Here is a 22,731-nt window from a genome sequence, read left to right as displayed (position 1 = left end):
ATCCTCTTCAGTCCTGGTAGAGGAAATAAATATTTAATCTCTCAGGGCTGTGCTTGGACTCTCTAGGCTGGTTTTGGCCTTAACTCCTGCATCTGCTGTCCAACTAGTGATGATAAAATCATGATTTGAATTTGTATAAATGGAAATTTATTTAGGTATGCAGAGCCAAGAGAAGGAAGACAAACAACGGAAAAGAAACCGATGGGATAATAAGGTCTGTTAGGGATATAATAGAAAGGCAACCGTTCTGCAAAAGGAAAAAGGCATAAATAGCAGCTCAAATGTAAATAGCAGGTCAGTTTGAGGTGGATCTGGTAGAATTAACGTGTGTGATAAAATTTTTCTACTGCCATTTCTAAGTTTTCTTCAGTAATCAAAACCTGTAAAATCATGTCATAACGATGTAGAAATCTTAACAGGAAAAATTCAGGAGTAGTTGGTAGTGATAGGAAACTTTGACAATATGCTAAAATGTGGCAAAAAGGCAAATTGAATAGGATATAGTGCTTCTTGGCTCTGCAAAAAATAACCAGCAATGGCAAAGGGAATCGGTGTCTTCTGAATTCAGTGTAATATTTCTCTGCATATCAGCACAAATAAATAAAAGGAAAAAGTTGTCATATGTCTTTAGGTTTTCCAAAATCCCTTTGAAATAATTAAATAAACTAGACAACAGAAGGAGTAAGTTTGATAAGGTTAATGTAAAACAGTAGGTGTGTGTGAATCCATACAGAATATGACAAATTATATACTTCACTGGGTTACTTGTTAGGAGACTACCATTTGGAATACTGCTTTCATGCATGGCCGTACTTCTCCCTCCTCAGCTTTCTTTTAACTCCAACATCTATTTGAGATAGTTTAGCTTGCAGACCGATGCCAGAAATGACCAAATGCATATATTTGCACTGCATCATAAAGAAGGATGCTGACTTGATAATGCTGATGAGAAAGCGTATAAAATTTAAAGGAAAAGTGTCAGCCAAAAGGGATTGTTCAGTTGTTTTTGGAATGAAGGGGGGTGGCGGGAAAAGCATTGTTCTTAGTCAAATGTTTTCTGGTCATCTCTTCTTTGGGATGTGGTAGTGCTCTAATCTTCTAAAGCAGAGGCTTATTTTTGGTATAGGGTCCCCTTGTATTTGAGTATGACTTCAGCTGTTGCTGGTAGGGATAGAAACCTGCCTAAAGGTAAAAATATTTTTATAAAATTTTAGTGTGCAAACACCCAGCAGATACTTCCTAAGGTGCCAAAACCTCCATAGGCTGTTCCTGCTGGCTCAGTCCCAACATACCTCTTATCTCATGCTTTTGATTGATATGTGTGTATCGCCTTGAACATCTGAATATGTCCTCAGTTCACACTGTAAACAGACAAATACTGGCACAAGGGGTGGTACGGGCTGGGAGGGGGAAATGGTTGCTGGGGTAGCGAGTAGGCAAAGATGCTGCTTTCTCGTGACAGCACTGCCTTATCCTGTGTTGTACTGTCATCTCTGACACTCAGCTGTAACTACTGCTCTGGGCTTAGGTGAAGTTTCTCATGAGAACTCAAAAGTTTGTTGTGGTCTGTGATTTTGGTTGGGCAGGACTAGAGAGGAGCAAGGAGAGGCCAGGAGGCTTGGAGTGGGGAAAAGAGAAGGGTGATCAGCAAAACAGGGTGTTGGGATGGACCTGAGTGTCTCAAACGCCATCAGAATTTTTAGGCAGAGATGTGTTTCCCACTCATTCGTAAAAAGGACAGCTAACACAATTCAGCTATTTTTCACTATAGTGCTCCTTAGACATGTCTTAACGTTTGGAGAAAAAGTGATGAAGGCATTAGGAGTTGAAATTGAAATATGTTTGGGGGAGATCCCCTCCTGGTTGACCATTCTGAAACTTCTCAATAGGCAACCAACTTCAAAAAATTTCCTGTTGGAGCTTATTCTGACAGAGAAGATGTGCTACCAAACTGAAAAACCAGCTGGTGGTTGCCAGCATTCAACAGCCTAATTTCATTTGTCTTACTGAACAGAATATATCATGCCTTATATGGGGTCTTACAGAAAGTTGATTTAGCAGGAGAGTGGGCGAAAGTCACGCCTGCTGACATTTGGGCCCTTTAACAGCTCGCACAGTAGGTTGTCCCTCTGTCAGAGCTCAGCGAGTGACAAAGGCTGGCCTGTTCGGGAGCTCCACGTACTGAAATCCGCAGGCTGTGTCATCGCTTAGTTTAACTCGATGACCTCACCTCTCTTGGGTGGCTTCTAGTTAGCTGTTCTCTGTGCTTGCCTTGGTGATTTGAGCGGAGCCCTGGTATCTGCAGCTCCGTCAGCGGACTCGACGTGCTAATGAGTCACAAAGGAGCCCGTGTTCCCCCAGGACTGGCACTCGCTGTTTCCCTCCGCTGGAACAGCTTCTCGGTGGCTGTCTTCTGTTTCCCTCTCTGTAAAGGAAGACTTGCCTTCAAGACTGCCCAGCGGTCAGGTTGATGCAGCAGACCTCAACTGTAAAACATGTGGTACGGGTAAAAGGACAGTTTAGAAGTGCTGAAAATAGTAATGAAAAAATACCATTGGGAAGAAAAATGTAATCAGTAAGTATATGAGTGACTGGAAATTTAGGGGAGAGGTCAGCTGTGTACTCCCCAAATTCATTTGTCGAGTTCTGGATGTTTCTTCTGTGTTCACAAAATGGAAAAAAAACCCTGCCTAACAAAACAAAAAACCCCCACCCCACACTAACAAAACAGGAACAAAAAAATCAAACCAAAACAAAAAAATCCAAACCCTTCTTTTCAGACTGTGGAATGAAGGTAGCTGCAATAATTTATTCAGAGGAGAAAGGGAAGAGAATAGAGATGAAAATGCTAAAATTTGATAATGGCAGCTAAAGATGTCAGTAGAATATCCAGAGCCAGTAGAATTAAATACTCAGATTAGGACAATTAGAAAGTGTTCAGATACAGCAGGAAGGAAATTCAAACTTCGGCAATGTATTTGTTCAGTGATAATCATGGAACAGAACTGGCTGCTCTTTTTAACGTAGGAACAGAGGACTGAGGAGACCTCCCGAGTTACTGATTTGGTTCCTTTTCTTTTTCTGGCAAAGCTGTTGTTTAGTTATTACTATAAAATCATTAAGTACTGCTAAAATTCTTTCAGATCTCCCTTTCAAAAAATAGTGTGATACAGTTTTTTCTTCTGTGAGTAGAATAGGAAAATTAATTTCATAGCAGTCAGCAGCTGAGAGACGAGGCAGCAACTGTAAAATACTCTCAGGTGTTCAGAGATACAACACCAAACACAGCTAGAGGTGCTTTAAGCTATTACTGTGTCTTTTTTTTTTTTTTTTTTAATAGACTTAAGGTAAATGTTGTGCCAGTTCTAGAAGGTTGGAATAAATGGCATGGTAATTGCAAACTTAGCCCCAGCTTAGCTAGAGTCCAGGAGCAGAAGGATGGACTGTGTGGGTATGGTGGTCTGTGTTGAGTAAGTTCCACCTAGATGACTTGACTGATGCTTGCAGCTCTTAGAAAACTGTGGATGAGGTCAGAAACAAAAGTCAATGCAGAAGGTTGAGCTGTTGACAGGTAAATGTTGCTGTTAGCATGTGACACTGCTTTCTCTAGGAGGTGTTTCACATGCTCATGGTGATCAGAGGGATGGAACACCTCTCCTATGAGGACAGGCTGAGAGAGTTGGGGTTGTTCAGTCTGGAGAAGAGAAGGCTCTGGGGAGCCCCTAGAGCAGCCTTCCAGTACCTAAAGAGGGCCTACAGGAGAGCTGGGGAAGGACTTCTTACTAGGGCATGTAGTGATAGGATGAGGGGGAATGGCTTCAAACTGGAAGAAGGTAGATTTAGATTAGATATTAAGATGAAATTTTTCACTTTGAGGGTGGTGAGTCACTGGCACAGGTTGCCCAGGGAAGTTGTGGAAGCTCCATCCCTGGAGGTGTTTCAGGCCTGGCTGGATGAGCAGCCTGGTCTAGTGGGAGGTATGGGGGTTGGAACTCGATGATCTTCAAGGTCCTTTCCAACCCAAACCATTCTGTGATTCTGTGCTGATAGTAACTCTGACAGTGCTGTCTTCCGGGAGATGACATCTCCAGCACTTCCATGTCAGTTGTACTTGCTGAGGGAAGGCAGCACATGCTTGGTGTCTTCGCCCTTCGTTTCGAAGAACTGGTACTGAAAGCCCTGGGGGGTAGAGTCTCACAGAGCATTTGTGTAGACCCCAGATGGAGGAAAGGGAACCAGTATAGCAGGATGTCTTGCACAATGCTGATCTAAGCGTCCATTCAGATAACTTTCCTAAACCTTGTAACATTAATTTGTTTATCAGATGTAATTGTAAACTGCTCTCTGGATAAGCAAGCAAAAAGAATTGCCAAGTCCTTTCATTTTGAGTGAGTTCTGATTTTTATGAGCTAACATCATCATCTACCATGCAATTTTAGTTAAATACTATTTGTGGACCCTTGTTTAAAAATAGTAACTTTTACTGATACTTTTACTGAAGTAAGGCCGAGTTTCCAGAAGATACACTGTGTGAATAGGAGGATTTAAAACTTCTAAAATTTTTGTAATTAAACAGCAAAATCCCACTGATTTGGAAATAGTCCTTTTTTCCCTATCCCTATTCTTCCCCACTTACCAGGCCTAGCATCTGTTTTCAGAAGCTACTGGCATACTTTTTGAAGATTAAATTGAAGTCATTTGTACAGTTTTTAAGATGGAAAGCTTGCTTTCTTTTTAGCCTGTTGGAAGATACTGTTTTCTTCAATTTCATTCCAATGGATTTGTTGTTAGTCTTGTAACATACTCAAAAATACATTTGAGACTTTAAAATATTGTGACCAACTTAAAGTCAGCTATTACTTTTGAATGAAATGTATCTTAAGTCTGTTTCAGGAAATATCCTTAAGTATTAGAAAACCTTCACTGGGTGTTTAATATTTTTCTCTTTTTTTTTTCCCCCCTCTCCTGTAGTTCTCCTGCCTTTGATAGATCGTATGGGAGATGCCAAAGACCAAGTTCGAGAGCAAGCACAGAATCTCATATTGAAATTGATGGATGAAGCAGCACCGCCCATGGTATGACTACTTAATGTAGATTCAGATGTAGGCCTCCAGTGCGCTTCTGACTTATGCATGAGCTTGACTTTGAATATGTCACAATGTTATGCTGACTGTTAATGGTGTAAGTGTTAAAGATACTCTTAATGGATTGACACTCATGCATTGTTCAGCTAAAGATAAAAATCTGGCAGAGTGCAATTCTGCAGGTTTTGCATATCGTAGCTAAATTCTGAGTAGATGTTTTCATGTCACGTGGCAGGATGTTGTTAATTAACGCATGTTTGAAATACCCTCCTGGATTTGAGTTTGCATAATGGAATAAATAAGTTTATTTAGCTCTGAATTTATATTAATAAAATTATCTTTGTACTTGAACACTGCAGTAGTCCTGCAGTTGAAATGATACATTCGAACTCAGAAAATCTGACTTTCCAGATGTGTGACTAACATGCTGTGTGAACCTTGGACAAACTGAGGTGGGGATAAACTGCCCTCTGACTTAGGTTGAAGTTTGAGTTGAGCAAACTTTCTCACAGTTCTTAGCATTATGTGGCTTCCAAGTGCTAAATCTTAGATTTCTTCTCTCTGAGTCTGAAAAATGTGGGATTATTTAACAGGATTATATTGTTTGAGCAATGATGTTATTTGGAACTTTATGGACCCTGGTTGTCAGTAAGAATTTACTACTTGAATTTTTAATTTCTGAAGGAAATCTGTTTCTGAGTTTTAAGCGCAGAAGTTAATAGGGAACATCTTATTTTTTGTGAACAAAAATGAGGTTCTTTTATGTGATAATCCCTGACTTTGTTTATTCATAGATACAGGTTTGAATGTTTGTGCTCAGGGAATAAGATTTTGCAGACTTGATCTGCAGTGAGAAAATTGTTCTCAGTTGCTTTGTTTGCCTGGTAAGACAGACAGATAGCACATAAGGCAACTGTAGAAACATATTTATCTCCCTTTTAACATGAGGCATTTTCTCAAATGATTTGGTCACAGATCTGACTGGGATTCAGGGATCAAAGCCTCATAGTGTCATCCACAAAGACGTGCCTTTACCTTTTCACAAGATCTAGTGTTGATCACTTTGTGTTCATTGACGAAGAGGTATGGCAGCATTTTTTCATGCCTGAGTGCAAGTAGTTCATGAGCGACATGTTCCAGTGCCCAAGATGCTCCCAAGTAGCTGGCATGCAGACCTGAAAGTGCATCTACTTCTACAGTAATAGCATTTGGTTAAGTGCGCAGCAGAGCATCTTGGAGACATCTTCATTTGAACAAGTGCTGATAAAGAATCTGGTGATAGTTGTTTCATGCTGGGCTCTCGTCATGAAAGAGTTTTAGATTACTGGTCCATCTTTCGGTTTCTAAAGAGTTGTTAGGCTGTACACTGAGGTGGTGGAAGAAAGCTTCCATCCCCTTTGAAGCTTACTCGCAGTGTCAGAAAGAATACAAGGTTCATGGGGTGCAAGGAACAGCATGTGTAAGTATGAGAAGGTGTAGCTCTTCTGGTAACTCCCCTAGGGTGGGAGAAACCTGGTGTCAGTTCTCTGCTTTCAGGACAGCTGATGTATCATTACAAATTTGGATGAAAAGCATGAATCATCCTCAGAGCAGGGAACAAAACAGAAAAGTCTTTCCTGTGCCTCCAGCCCTGAAATACAAATGAGTTTTAGGCTCCCTTTGCCGCAGAGAAACATCCCTTCAGAAGAGTTGGGTGGAATAATTTTTGGGGGATAAGTCCTGTAAGTTTCTTTCCAATCAACTCATCTTGTCTGTTCTGGTGTGTTGTTGAATAATATTTAATTTGTCCTGTTGTCAATTCCCTTTTCTTGTTTTAAATGTTTGGGGTTTTGTTTGTTTGTTTCATGGTATTATTTTATTGGGAACTAGATGTAGCTGTTTATGGGCAGGAAAGCATAAAAATAATAACATAGGTGGTATAAATGGATGAATGGGACAAAGGGAAGTTGACACCAACTGTCGCTAGCAGGTCATGAGAGTTGAAATTTATAAGCAGCCATTTGAATTTCTCTGTTCAGAAGAATTTGGTTCTTAAAGTAGGGTTAATTTAGTGAAAGACTAAATTTCTCTTCAGTCTGCTTTGTTTGTTTCACTACTTTACAGTTACCTTTCTACCTGTATTTTTGTACGCCTAGCAAGGATATTTCTTTTTTTCCATGTTTGTTCGGGGCAGTGAGTTAATTGGAAGGACGTTTTCTTCTGTAAAATCCCGTTCTTTGTTGTCAAGCTCTGCAGTTTTGGCAAGCCATATCCTGCTTGTCTAAGGTTTGTTTTCTCTAAATGTAATGAGGTATAAACCAACCAACCAAACAAGAAACCACAGATGGGACAAAGTCATCAAGCAAGGCTCTAATTGGAAATTTTTACATCTGCTATCAAGCGTGCTACCTCATTAATAAAGAGGATGCAGCATTCCTTGTTTTTTCGCTGTCTTTGTTGATTGGTCGCTGTTTGTGAGTTGTTGGGGTGGGTTTATTTGGAAAGTTGAATAGGATTGCAGTAATTGGTATCTAATAAAATTTAGCAGATTTGTATGGAATATGTTGCAATCGCCCCGCTTTGGGGGGTGTGTGGTGTGTGTGACAGGGATGAGGGTGGTGCCCAGGCTGCAAGATGTGCAATAGGCAGTGTGCATCCGTCGCTAGGCAACGCTGCCCGCGGATGCTGGCGAGGCTGCAATGGCAGCGCTGCAGCCCGGGGAGGAGGGGAAGGGGGGGAGTGTGTTGTTGCAGCCGGAGCCTGTGCATCTGCTGCGAAATTCCACTGAGAATCCCAAGGCTCGTCAGCTCCACGTTTGCGCTTTTTGCGCCGTAACGTGCGGCTAGAGGACGACGAGGAGATGGAAAGGTAAAGAGAGGAACGAGGAGGGAAAGGCTAAAAGCAAGCAATGAAAAAGGAGTGCGGAAGAAGGTAAATGAGGGTTTAGCCCGCCTGGGGAATCGTACTACGGGGAAGCGGCACCAACACAAAAGGAGATACGAAAGCAGAACAAAAATGGAAGCACAGGAATTAGAGTGAATGGGCAAGAAATAATTGAAAAACGAAGAAATAAATTTAAAGCAGAAGTAGGAGAGAAGTGGACGGCAGGGGTATGAATAAGGACGGGAGCTAAAATGGATGAGAGGAAATTTTGGCAGGGAAACGGAATATGTAGCAAAAAGAACACAGCAAGTTCTGCTTGAGTCGGTAGTCTGTAATGTTAGTGTTTGTTTTGTGTGTGTTAACTGTAGCAATTCTGTATGTTTTTAAGAGCTGTTTCTCAAATGATAAAAATACCCAGCTAAATGGTTTTTAGGAATTGTTTTTGGCATAGGAGTAATCTGTGTTGTGTTCCATACTGTGTATTTTATAACTTAATTTTGTCTGTGAAGTGCCTTTACTTTTCCAGTGGACCTGTCTTCTGTTATTGTTTTGCAACCATTAAGAATGTAATTATAAAATATGGATAGAATTACATTGTATTGTGCTCCTGGTAATCAAAGACAATTATTTCTGTTTTTATAGTACATTTGGGAACGCCTTGCTGTTGGTTTTAAACACAAGAATTTCCGATCCCGAGAAGGAGTGTGTTTGTGTCTTATTGCTACCTTAAACATGTAAGCTTTTTGTTTCTATGGAGATGTCAGGGTTCTATCCTTCTTCTGAATGTCCTTTTTCTCTGAAACTAATAGTTTAGGAAGTCTGATTCGATTAATAAATGGGAAAAATCAAACAACTTACCTTGTGAGCTTTCTGAAAGGAAGGCTAAAGGTATAGTATTTTTGCCTTACTTCAAAGTAGACAAAGGACTAGTGAGAGAGAGAGAGACATGGAGTTTGATTGATGTAAGTTTGTATTATATCAGTGCTGAGCTAAAAGTTCACTTCTGCGTAAAGTATTTTCTGGTATTCTGTAAAAAAAAAAACAAACCAACAAATGTTTAACTTTTTTTTCCTTTTTTTTTTTAGTTACGGTGCACAACCATTAATCCTTAGCAAGTTGGTACCACATCTGTGTACAGCATTTGGTGACTCAAATAGTCAGGTAAGGATTTCATTACTTTGTAGTACTTCAGCAACTCTAATTTGACAGAGGAATGAAAGCAAAACAAACATAGGCATTTAAGAAAAGCTGATAGGCTTGCCTGTGTACAACAGATCATTATTTTCTACCATGAGAGACAATAGACCCATTTTCTTCTTAATCAGTCCATCCATTGGAAGATGAAAGTAGAGTTGCAAAGGCAGCAGTGTTGTGATATACTGGCCCCTTTAGTTTTGTCTTCACGAGTTTGAAACTAGTCATTACTGAAAATAGTTGTTTCTTATAAAGCACTTTGAAAGAAAAGAAAAAAAAATATACTGACAAGAAGAATTGCCTCCAGAAGGCGCCCCTACATGAGACCTGTAATAGTCTGCCAAATTTGCTGAAGATAACATTATCATGTGCAGGACAGGTAATTATTTCCTAAATGGAACCCAAATGGCATTTAAGCACATGCAAGGACTGCAGCTAAAATCAGATAATTAAGTAGGAACAACTGCAGTGAAAATCAAGATGCAGTTCATAGTGGTGACTTGTGAACGTCAGAAAATCTTCAAATGGAACTGGATAAAATCTGTCTTGATTTATCTGAAGTTGTGTCTGAGAGAAAAGACTAAGAATACAGGTAGAAGGTAGCATTGGTAGGAGATGGGCAACTAAATAGGATAGGTCTTTATGCTTATTATCTGGGTGCAGCAACATCCTTGTCCCCTCTGTATAGTGTCGGATTGTTCTATTCTAGAGAAAATCTGTTAAGAATTTGTCTTGTTTGTTGATGTAAAGATGTATTTCATATCTTGATGGGGCAATTGTGAGTTTAGTTTGAACTGTTGCAAAGAACAATACTAAAGTCATTGCAGTAATTCTTTGTAGAGAATAATGGCATTCACTAACATGCATTTTTGGCAGTTTTTATTGTGGTGGCTATGGTTTAAATTTTTTAAAGAGATGCTCCATCTCCTTCCTTTAACTGTTCTTTCCCCTTCCCTGTCTTGTCTTGCTCCATTTCTTGTGCTTACGTGATGACACTTAATTCCTGTTGAAGGAAGTAAAGAAAAAGCTGATCGCTTTGGCCCGCTCTTGTGGGCAGTCAGGTTCCTTTTCCAGAAGGGCCTTGTGGCGAGTAGAAACAGATAATAGCAGGACAAAGTGTCAAGACTGAGTGCAGGGACTAACTTTTGGAAGTATTGTCTACTGTGATAGAGTCCTAAATAAAGCACAATTTTTCCACAAATATTATTCTTATATCAATCCCAGAAATTCCCTCTAGAGCTGTTATTTCTAGGATTTTTCATTTACCATCTGGAGATGCTCTAACTTGGAACAAATAGCATCTTGAAATAAGAGTTGTATTTCCTTTCCCTTCCATCCTTACTATTTCAGATGTTTTGTGAAAAGAGTTGGCATGCAGGTTGATAGAAACTGGAAGATTAGTAGGTTGTCAGCAAATGTGGTTCCGTTTCTGTAACCCTGAAATTAACAATTTAAACTCTGTGTTCACAGGTGAGAGATGCTGCCATACTAGCTATTGTAGAGGTTTATAGACATGTAGGAGAGAAGGTACGAATAGATCTTACGAAGAGAGGAATTCCTCCTGGAAGGTGAGTTAACTGTTTTGATTTTGTAACCCTGAGCCATTCTGTGTTACTGTTCTTTATCAGAACTTTAAACTCACTTAAAACTCTGTTTTAAAATGATTACAGTTTTTATTTTATCTTCTAGTTAGTTTTGCTGCCACTGTGATGATAACTAGTGTTTCTGACTTCTGTTTGCTGTTGTCTTTTCTGCTTGGAAGAGGCGTGTAGGTGTATAACGAAAAGCAGCCTTACATTCACCATTTAAAATCTTGTGACTAAGAGAAGCGGAGAGCTGGACAGTAGCAGAGAAATGTTTCAAAATTAAGGAAATGTGAACGGAGTGCAGTCGGGAAATAATTAGAAAATACTGGAATATGTACATCTTGTCCTTATTCTGGAGTGGCTGTTTAGCCTCAGTGTAGAAGAGTCTCAACTGAAGCACTTAAATCAATATTTTTCATGTATTGTGCATGTGTGAGAGAGAACAAGTGTGTGCGTACATGTAAAAGTGTGCAATGAAAGTATGGTTAATCAACAAGCTATTACTTTCTTGGAGATAATTATAATGGAAAAATTGTCCTCCCTTGCTTCTTGCTAATTACATAAAACCAATCCTTTCCACCCTAGGTGTTTGCTTATGGACTACGGTTAGATGAGAGAGGGATGAGAGAGGGATGCTTTTCAAAATAGCTACTTCCAAATTCTGAAGCTGCAGTTCTGGGGTTCAATGAGAAAGGTATATTCAAAAGGAGTGTTTGCTGATCCAGCTGTTACACATGCCATCGCAGGACACTGGATGTTTCTTTGTTTCTTGCGAAAGGCACAAGGAAGTTTGGAAAATATATACTTCATCGATGCTTTCTCTTCCTGAAAAGCAATTCCGATCTTTAAAGGCTGGTCTGTGTTGTGTATAGATAAGTTCATGTGAAATAAAAGTAGCCATTGTTTTGTTGCTACCTTGGTAAGGATTTCTGTAATTAGGAAAGCTAGACAGAGCTTGAAGTTGTACTTAGTGGGAAAGACTGTTTATACAATAAAATCTTTCAAATTCCTTATTAAAACAGTTTACACTTATTTTAAAATGCGTTAAGCCCTTATCCATTTACAAATGACTTTACTCTGAGCCTGCATCTCACTTCCTGATTTTGATAAAGCTGAATGTATCTACTACATGGTATCAGAGAGAATATCAGAATGGATACTGTGCCTCATCAGACCCCTCTAAAAACTATTAGCCCTAGTTTCTAATGATGATTTGTAGGGTATCAAAATATCATAGAAGAATGGTGTTGAATTTATTGTTTCACATTCCAGGCAGAGTTCAGCCTGCTTGGACAAAAGCTTACCCTGCCTATGGGAATGGGAGGTTGTACACATTCTCTTCTATTTAACGGCTGTCAGAATTTTAGACTATTAAGAGATTATATGGTTACCACAGAAGTTTAAGCCGTGTTACTACTACAATTCTAGAAGTTGACTTTCATAGCAGGTAATTGGAACATACCAGAGAAGATCCTTCTCACATGAAGACAGGGTCTTGGACATCTTTTGGAACAGAGAATAAGAGCAAAAGAGTGTGGATAACAGTAGCCTTTGTACTATGAATGTTGGGTCTGACCATAAGTTTAGGTTCAGCACTCATCCTGTCCACTTTTCCATGTGATGCAAACTGAGTAAATCTTGGGATCCAAATAGGATTAAACACCATAGGAGCTTTGTATCCTCAGGGCAATCAGCAGCTTCTAATTTAGTTGCGGTAGGTGCCAAATTGTTATTTCTACTGTCTGAATCAGTGGAATACAAAATTCCCCCTGATCTGAAAGCAAGGATGGTTGTACCATTTGCATTTACATAAAGAAGCAAGGCTCTACTTGGTGCATGTTAAGCGGGTTGTTGCCACTGAATCTCAACTGTTTTGCACCTGACAGTCAAGGCTGGTGTAAAATAATACATGAGCTGAGTCTCAGTGCTGTGTCCTCTGCAGTAGTTTTCACAGTGGGATGCGGGGGGAGTTACGATGTACGTGAGTTGAGCATGAGGCTACTAGTCTCTGTCCCATCCATCGCTCCTATAGTCTCCTTTTACCCCTACACACAAGTAACAAGGCTTCACACAAGACAAAGCTCAGGAAAGACAGATTAGCTCTATGGTAGCTCAGACTGTTGTTCCTTCAGAGGCAGACCTAATGTAAGACGTTTCTTCCCCAGTGCCTGTCAGAAGTTTTTTCCCTTCACTTGGATGCATTAAAATTTTCATGCGGTTTTGCAGGAGCTACGATCCGTGGAAAAAAACCTTTGATGTAGAGTATCATCCTATCATTATTTTGAGGGGAATCTGTGTTCACATTTGTGTGTCTGGGTAGGTTTTAAGGGTTTTAAGTATTATGGATTATCTGTGGTTCAGACGCAGCTCCTTTCAGTTGTTGCGTTCAGCCTTAAAGAACTGCAGTGCAGCTCCTTCACTGTACGGCAGTGCATTAAAAATTGTGTGTAAGCATAAATATTAGCAGAAAACCCCATTACTTCAGTATTTGGTGATTTAATAGAATGTAGGCTTGTTTAGTTTACATAACAAATTACACATTAGAGATCTGTGTGTTGCTGCTTGAATGCACTCTGCCCTAAAGCACTGAAAATAAGAGCTCGTGGCTGTTGAAAGGAAGGCAGGAAAGTTAATCAAGCATTGTTTTGAGAAATTGTTCGACTTCCTTAAATATGCAAATGGTGTGTACACGTTGTGTCTATATAAAGCGAAATGTAGTTAGTAATTTAATAATGGTAGGCTTAAAAGTATTTGTAATCTGCTCCTGGTAGGTTTGCCTTTGTGGAAAATACTGGATTTTCTAGAGAAGGTTATTGGACCTGTTGGAGTCTAGGTAGCCAATAAAAGAAGATGGGGGTCTTCCTTTGTAGTTCAGCTCTACTTGCTACTATTGTATTTTTCTTTAGTGCGTTTTTATTCTTTACAGAGATTAATGAGTGAGTTTTAATTTGTGTATAAATAAAATCAGTGAGTTCCTCTTTCTGTTTGTTACTTTTCAGTTTACAAATCTCAGAATAATACTGTGCTTTCTGCCTGAAGCACATTCCTTTTTCAGAAAAATCAGTATCAAGTCAGTGGTTGGAAATTTGGATGTTGTTTTCCCTTTTGTTCAAGTTGCTGCCAAAGAGGTTTGACAGTCTGGTATTAGGCCTGTAAGTTAATACATTTGTGAATACTGAAAGTGGATGTTATATTTCTTGTTCTGTGAGCCAAGAATAATGAACAGGTTTTGTCCTGTTTGGGCCAAATTGAATTTGTTACAGTATGGAATCTGTGTGACCGATCTTCCTTGAATGGAAATAATATACGCGGCTCTGAGTAGCAGTTGTTTAGTATGAGTGTTAAAAGCTTTTTAAGATCTTTCAGGAAGTCATCTGACAACTTTTCTCAATGATACTTGAGAAACATAAATGTATAAAAACCAGTTATTTGTTTAGTTCTTGTGTCTAGGGCCACAACTTCATATCCTGAAATGTTTTTGCCGTATGCATTTCTGAACACTGCATTTTATGTGGTATGCACATTCTACTTATCTGTCTAGTTCATGTTGTAGATGAGGTCCGTCTGTGTGTCCAGATGTGGACATATGTCTGTGAAAGCTCCTTTTTTTTTTCTTTTTTTTTTTTTTTGGAAGGGGGAAGTAAGGGGAAATAAGCATGAGGTTTCATATGGGCCATTTCCTGCTTTAGACTCTCTTTGGCCATGAAGAACAGTCTAGTTACCACCCTTTCTTCTTCTTTATCCTCCTGCTATTGACAGGGGAGTGGTGCTTTTTTGCCTCTTCATCACAAGTTCCAAACTTGTAGGTATCCTCCCTGCCGCCTGTCATGCAAACAGTTGAACTCCATCAAGCATTGTCATAAATAACAGCTTTTCAGTCTAGAAGTGTGGCGCATATTCTTTACTAGCATCTGCATTTCCATGTGCGTGCATGTCAGCTCAGGCTGTGTCCTAGAAAGGTACGTATTCTTCTCATTGAACATAATCACCGTAATATGTTAATCCTTTGATAGAGACCTGTCACCTGTCGTAGGAGAGGGTTTAGCAGGTTGCCAGGAGCCGCTGTTTAAAGCGCTACAACCTCATACATTCATTTGTTCACCAAGACAGCAAGAATCATCCAGCCCTTGCAGAAGTGGCCCGCTGTCTTTAACATGTTTTTTTTTCATCAATGGGGATTTTTCCTTCCATATATGAAGTTGCAGAAGACCTGTCTGTGCCTTTTTGCAGAAAGAAAATATTCTCACTGGTGACATGGTATTTGTATTGACTGGTGACTTCAGTGATTGGTTATGTATATCATATCCAGACTTGGGCTTGCAGATACGAGATAAGGGAGTGATAATGTTGCTCTTCTCAAAGAATGTTCCTCATTGATGATGATGGTGAAAGCAGTCTTCACCCGGCCTTGTAAACTTTCTTGGATTCCTCTTGGCAAGGTCCTGTAAACATTCTTAAATTGATTGTGGTTGCAATAATTTTCGAGACTGTAGCCCATACTGCCTTGCTGTCTGCGACTGTGTGAAGAAATATGAGAAGAGAAGATGGTAGCATGAAGAGCTGGTTGGGAGGAGAGGAAGGAAGAAACTTCTTGTGAGAATCATTGCAAAGGAGTAGTTACAGTTCCTGTAAGCTGTCCTAAAAGAGAGGGTTGGTCAGTACAGCTTGACTGTTTTGTCAGCTGTATTTTACTGGATTTTATTTTTTTTGTAATTATGACAAAATACTCTTGAGTATGCCTCTGGTCATAAAGACACGCTTTGAAAGCTTAAGGACTGGCAGTACTGTGGTGTTCTCCAGCCTGTACCACCAACTACATAGCATCCAGTGCTGACAAACACATTTTTTAATGTTCATAGCGAGTACTTTATCAGATACTTCACTCAGAGTGAGAAACAACGTGTGTATTATTATAATGTATTTACAAGGAAGCATTTTATGTTTCTCTTCTATTTAAAACACTCAGGAAAGCATTTTTGAAAACTAAGTTCAAAGGAGCAGGAAGTATTTTTTTTCTTTTGAGTTCTCTAAAATATGTGTGCCAAATGCATAATGTCAGCCTAACAGGATATAAACATTAAAGTGATATTTTAATGGAAATCTGTTAATCTCTCTACTCTTCATGTTCAGTTTCTCTCAGGATAACAGTTTCAGCCTTTCTGATGTAGTGTTAAGTCCTCCTCATTAACTAGGCAGACTGTTAATGCAGCATTTGGTATGGAATCCAGCAGCGTTGAGGGGAACTGCCAGTCACTGGTAAACAGTAAAAATGCTTCCTATGGTACATACAAAGCAAATGCATTAACTTCCTTTTATGAAAGCAAGATGGCATGATGCATTACTATGCGTATTGATTCTTGTGTTAACTTTGTACGTTTGAAAGCACAGCACCTGTTAATGGGATTCCATGTGTCATTAGCAAATGCTAGTACCTGAAAAGCATTTCGTATAATAACTGTAATTTTTCTTTTTCAAAGTCTAAGTGCAAAAAAAAAAAACCACATTTCGGTATAAATTGCCTTTGGTTTACAAATTGACCTTTTCATTAAAAGGCTGAGGTTTAATATTAAAGCAGTGTAGCCTGACATTTTGTGAATAACCGCCACTTCAGACATTTTGCTGTGGCTGCAATGGCTGTAAATGCAAACGTGGCGCAAAAGGGAGAGGGTAGTTGCTCCCAGAGAGAAGACTGACAAATACGTTAGGGGAAGATTATCCAAACTAGTACTGAGCTACATATAGTTTTGAGATAAGATGAGATGGTAGAATAACTGCTGGTTTGATGTTAGGGGTTACACAATTAAGGGGTTTTTTTGGGTGTTGGGTTTTTTTTTTTTAGATGCTTGCAGTAGGGTAGGCCTTTTTGTGGAATTCTCAGCTAAATCTGGGTAGTTCCTGTTGCAGGGCCTGTTAAGTACAGGACAAATTTGCCCTGTAGCAGAATGCTTTGAAGTATTTGGGAGGTAAAACCAACACATTGTGAGAGTCTTAAAACATTGGAAAGTGTGGGGAAGGGTTCAGGCTTTTTACACTGTTGTCTGGCTGCGTTTCGTGGTTTTATCACGTTCTTCGTTATTACATACATGAGGTAGCAGGGAATGAAAGGGGTATGCAGTGTGGCAGAGAAGGTCGACTGTGCACAGTCTCTCTGTACGGATCATTGAGTAAAAGTGGTGTGTGCATAAGGAAATACTGAAGTTAAATCTTTGTATGTCCTTGACTTTGCTCCTGTATGTATTGTGAGAATTTTCATACCCAGTCACTGTTCTTACCCATTTTTCTTGGTTTGTCTCAAAAGAGTTTGGATTGTGAGTTGTGAACGGAGCCTTTCAGTATTTGCTCTTTTAGCAAATTTTGAATTGGGTAACATAGTCTCTAGTACTGGTAACGATGCTGAACTGTACCTGTTTGGAGAGTTGCAGACTATCATGAGATTTGTCTTTCGTAAGTCTGCATTTAAGGTCCTGCTAGTCTCGTAGCTAAAACTGCACATGCGTCTTAGATATTACTATATTCTGAGTAGTCTGAGATGTGGAAAGGTCTTTGGAGAAATGTAAGAAGATGTTCTCAATTGTTTGCAGTTGAATAGTGTATTATGTCAGTACAAACCCATTGCTAGCCTCACAGTTTTTTCTGTCAGATGCTTCCACTGCTTTTATTGAGTTTTCTGCAGAAGGGAGGAGAAATGGCTGTTGAAGTGTTTTGCCAGCTTTCTTGCTTGATTAGCATTTTCTCCCTTGTGGGGCTAGATTGCAAATCTAGAGTATTTTGGGGGCACTTGCAGTGTGTTTTCTATTGTGAGGGTTTAAATTAGCGGCATGTGTGTTGAACATAACTAAAGTTTTTAGTGTACCTTAAGTTTAGAAAAGAAGTATTTCCTCCTTTTTTTTTCCCTGTGGAAATGCTAACTAATACAAAAGTATTTTCATAACAAGGCAATGTTGAGAAACAAAAATTTTGAGGAAAATTAGTAATTGTCTCAGAACAAGTTAAATAGTAATCTCTTTTTTCCCCACATTGAACGTTCTGTAGATCAAATTGTTGCCGTTTAGTGTGGTGTATAAATAGGGTAATATCACAGTCATCTGAACCCAATATATACTATTACTGAACTTGAACTTTAGAATTTTAGGTATTTTTAATCATGCTAATAACAATCCTTGGTTTTGTTCTTTGCTAAATTGACTTTTTTTTTCCTGTGCTTTTTTATAAAGATGCTCAACTATAGAGGAGTCTTTTGGGAATTGTTTCTAGATACTCTTAATCCCTTGTATATTTTGTATTACGGCTTTATAGGTGATAATAAACTGATGTCTGTTTTCACCAGTAACCTGGAGGATTTCAGAGATGTAAAGATATTTTTTGTTGTTGTTCTTTACAGGTTGCAAACAATCTTTGCTAAATTTGATGAAGTAAAAAACTCTGGAAATATGATTTTAAGTAGCGTCAGTGGTGAGTATGAAAGATCATGTATTTACAATCATCTTTAGATTAAAACAAGATAAATATTTAAATGCTGGGATTATCAATGTGAGATGGATGACTATAAACGTATGCAAGTACTAAGAAAGTGAGACAAATGTACACTGTGTTACTGAAAGTATTTTCAGAATACAATTGGGAACGGTGTTGAAGCTGCATGGAAACAAGCAGTGAATCTTTAACAAGTTACATGTGTGCTCAGTAGAGGATACAAGAATCCTGCAAAGTGTTTCTGCATGGGGGAAAAAATCCGAATGAACCTCTATCCTATCTTACAGTATGTTTCTAAAAGAAAATGTTAATTTAGTGATGATTGTGTGTGTTTCTTCTCAGTTAAAATGATGCATAATAATTATAATACATGGAGTTCTAAACTACAGAAATAGGTCATTGCATCATTCAAAGACGCTTAAGTGGTGAAATTAAGACTTTATCTTTACTGTACTGAGCCTGAGCTCTTTATTTTTGGTATATTTCATGAAAATAAGACCTGTTGTGCAAAGAATCCTAGTTGCTTCCTACTGCATACTTGAGACAGTGTTTTATAGTATAAAAGAGTAAAACCACGATTCTTTCTTACTTAAAAACATAATTTAAGAAAAAAACCTGTTACATAACAGCATGACAAGGGAGGTGTTGTGGCAGTGGCTTCAATATGGTTGTTTTTCAAAGCTTCATTGTCTTGTCTTCTGCAAGGAGTCAGTAGGTCTTGTTTTTCAGGGGAGGGTTTTCTGCTGTTCGTTCTCCTTTCAATGCAACTGTGCAGTCTGAAAAGGAGGCTCTGCTAGATTTAAAAAGTGTAACTGTGCAAGAGTAGAAATATTTTGAGGAATGCATATGATTTGTTAATGTATTCAAATATAGAGTAGAAATATTTTGAGGAATGCATATGATTTGTTAATGTATTCAAATATACCTTTTCATTTTAAGTGTTCTCACCCTTTTCTTGTAACTGTGAAAACAGAAGAGACTGTAGGTTCAAAGGAATGTGCTTTTACAACCTTTCCTCTGAGGTAGTAAGAGTTTCTCTGCTGCATTCTGCTTTGAAATAAAACATCGCTATTCTTGAACATTTAAAAAATACAAAAATAGATGTGTAAGGATTACTATAAAAAAAAAAGAAGGCAGACTAATTTTGGGGGAAAGTGTTTTGCATAAACGTTATGTTAGATTGTAAATTTACTCACTGTGGAAGGGTAAACCATTCTCTTATGCATTTAAAGTTAATATTGCTGCATAGGTTTGAGAGGTTCGAAGATGCATTTTGCATATGTTTTCTTCTGTTGGTAGTTCTCAGGAGAATGGAGAAAGTTACATGAGGGAATATAAATGCATTGAAATAATTTAAATACATGAAAATGTAAATACAACATCGATGAACTAGTTTACATAGCACTTCTGAGCTTTTTGTCTCTATTTTAAGGGAGTTGATCAAGTTTATTTTTCTTTAAGCTGTTTTTAGCTCATCTGTAAAATGCAGGTATTGATGCTGATAAACATCAGTATAAACCATTTATTTTGTCTTGTAGGTGGCAATTTCTAAGCAGAAGTTACTATGATTCTGTTTTGGTACCATAGAGACAGACTCCCTCTAATACATTGGTTTCAGTATTTTCACTTGAACCTAGTTTATCTGTTGCGTCCATCTCGGCAATTTTTTAATGTTACTGAACAGGTACTCTTCCATTGTTAGAGGTTTATCTTGGCTTTGTCCTTCATTATTCTCTGAAGGACAATTTGTGTTTACTGCCGGCACCTGTAGACTGAAAGTTACTGTTGAATTCCTGTAGCCTTGTTACCAACTTTTCTTTTAGGGGCTTTATCAAACATCTCTGGGTAAAGGCCAAATTTCAATGTCTAAACACAGCTGTTACAGTGTTGAGGATTTTTTTAGTGCTTTGGATATTTCGGAGTAGGGTTTGGGAATTTAGGGGGAAATAGGTTTACGTTTCCAAGGGCGGGGGGGTGTGTGCCAAAAACTGTTCAACAGGCTTTAATGTCATTAGACTGGCGCAGCTCCGCAGTGGACCTTATTACCAGAAAAAGGAAAAGCTTTTTGCCAGATTGAGTTACTTTCCCAAATAAGTTAACTGTACTGATGAGGTTTCTTTTCAGTGTGTGAGGGATAGGGGACTTGCTAATACAGCTGTGGAAGATGTCAGCTTCTTCCCAGTCCTGAGTGGCGCTGCTGTGGTGGCAAATCTTTGTTGTGCTGACCTAGTTTCTGAGAATCCAGAGATGTGACTTAGGATTCTTTCATCAAGTAATACTAATTGAAGTAATACTAATTTCAGTTCTTCAGTCTATTCAGCGTGTACTTAGGAGGGAAAATAAAACAACCCGAAAAACCCCACCAAAGCTCAAAACTCGCAGCTTCAAACAATCTGAATACAAGAATGTTTTCCATAGTATTTTAATAATCCAAACAAATATGTATTTTTAAAAATGTTTGGACTAACATGATTAAACACATGACAGGTTTTAAAAACATTGTATTGGTGTGCTTAGCTGTGTGGGAGAAATGCAGGGAGGAAAAGATCTCGTACCTGCTGTCTTATGCACACTGGTAGATTTAATATCTTGTTATCCCTGTGACTGTGTTAGAGCATATCCAGCGTGAACATCTTCCTTCATTGAATCTGACCCCTGATGAAACGGTGAAGAGGAGGAGGCGGCAACGAGTTACCGTTAGGCTGACAGATCCACTTGGAGGGCAGACGAGGCGAAGAGAGTATTGAAACGAGCGTGGATGGAATAATTGGGGTAGGACGTAGCAAGGAGTTTCAAAAGCCAAAAGATGAGAAGGCACCATGTCTTAGCAAGGGGACTGGGCGAGAGACGTAGTGCTTCTGCTTGATGAGGGCAACTTAAAGGCTTAAATAATATCATACCGCTGACTTGCCTCTCCAACTGACCTTTGAGGTTTTTGGTTGTTTTTTTTTTTTCCCCAAATTATTTTTCCCTGCTTCCCCCGTCTTCCCTTGCGCTCAGCCGTGGATAGTGAAAACAGCCATCATTTCTTTATTGTGAATTATGTGAACGAATTAGCTGCCATGAAAACCTTGGGGTTTGTTTACGTTCATAATGATGTTGCATATTAAGAGAATCATGTCAGGCTGTTTGCCTGTTAAGCAAAATCTTACACGTGCTGCTATTTTTGCCCTTTCACTCCACCAGCAATACATGTATCCCTGCAAACTGGAGAAGGTTCTTTAAAGCGCCTCCCCGTTTTTCAGCAAATGACTGTTTATTTCTATGGAAACAGAACTGGCAGCCAATCTCAACCCGGCAAAAGCACTTGTTTCTGCTGCCTGAGATTTGTAAATACTGTTTTCTCTAAGAGAATTTAAACAGACTCCTATATCAGGCAGTAGTGTAAAATTTTGAGACAGGGAATTAAAAGAAGAGCGGGGAAAATAATAATATTGAGCTCTCCACGTCGCCTCATTCAGCAGACAGAGCGATTTGAGCTGAATATAAATTGTACATCTCTCTTCAACCCGTGCAATTTTCCCATGTTAGTGGTATGCCTCATCGTGTTGGCTTTACAAACATTAAACGTGACAGGCAGGATGCAGTGATGTTAGTGTCACCGGTGTGGGGGAGCTGTGTTGGGGATGATAAAGATACAGTTTAAGGGACGAATAAAAATCCATAGCACAAGTGTGTATCTGTTTTTCCACATTACGCTCTTGTTTTTTATTTCCCTTTGCCGTTTTCTTTTTGGAAATATAGTTACTATGGAGACAGTGACGACACACTCTGACAGAGCTCATCAGTGTGGCACAATATGAACGTATATAGTTTGGGAAATACGGAAACTGGTGAGAGCTGCCACGAGTGCTTTATAGGGTTTTGAGCTACATGTATTTCTTTTGCGTGCTCAATGGGAATGGCCAGAATGTGGCCACGTTATTTGAAATCTGGGCTGTTATTCTTGCTGGTTTATAATTTTAAATAGGAAAGAATAGGAACATTTACTGGCCGGTGAAGTGCAAGGGTCAGTTTAAGCCCAATTGGAAATAAAGGGCCTCCATAGGCTGATGCTTCCTCTGGGTTTTTAAGGAACTTTGCATGAGTTTTTGAATTACTACTTCAGGGAGCTGTGCCCTGGCTCCTGCGAAAGCACAACTCACAGGCGCAGTGCAGTGCGCATTAGGGTTCTGCGTCCCCTCCGCATTTTAAACTTTTCCTTAGGGAAGATTTTGTTTGTTTGTTTGTTTGTTAAATCACTTCATTGGCTTGCACTCTTTCTACCTTCAGTGTGTCACTTGAAACATCGATCTGAGAATAAACTGTAAGCAGAAGTTCAGGTTTGGGGTAGGTTTTCATTACGATTTCCGTACCACTGCAAAATGCTCTCCAGCATCCACCAACCTGTTTCTCTTCCAGCTTCTGAGGGGATTTCCAAAAAGTGGGGTCAAAGAGCACCTTTCTTCAATGACCAATCTTCTGCTTTGATTTTATGTTTCTATACTTTTATACTTTTATACTTTTATACTTTTATACTTTTATACTTTATA

At 39.0% G+C, this 22,731-nt stretch overlaps 1 protein-coding gene across 2 annotated transcripts in view; it reads left to right on the top strand.

Annotated features, from left to right (window-relative positions):
- Window positions 1-22,731, top strand: part of CLASP2 (cytoplasmic linker associated protein 2) — a 150,318-nt gene that overhangs the window by 21,022 nt on the left and 106,565 nt on the right. For both annotated transcript variants that reach the window (XM_009894997.1, XM_009894995.1), the window contains exons 3-7: window positions 4,972-5,075; window positions 8,589-8,680; window positions 9,032-9,107; window positions 10,611-10,708; window positions 18,108-18,178. In XM_009894997.1, coding sequence (XP_009893299.1) covers window positions 4,972-5,075; window positions 8,589-8,680; window positions 9,032-9,107; window positions 10,611-10,708; window positions 18,108-18,178 — 441 coding nt within the window. The remainder of the gene's footprint in view (window positions 1-4,971; window positions 5,076-8,588; window positions 8,681-9,031; window positions 9,108-10,610; window positions 10,709-18,107; window positions 18,179-22,731) is intronic.

The sequence above is a fragment of the Charadrius vociferus genome, unplaced genomic scaffold (genome assembly GCF_000708025.1).
Source record: "Charadrius vociferus isolate BGI_N301 unplaced genomic scaffold, ASM70802v2 scaffold51, whole genome shotgun sequence".
NCBI classification, from domain to species: Eukaryota; Metazoa; Chordata; class Aves; order Charadriiformes; family Charadriidae; genus Charadrius; species Charadrius vociferus.
This window is presented reverse-complemented; position numbering and strand designations above follow the sequence as displayed.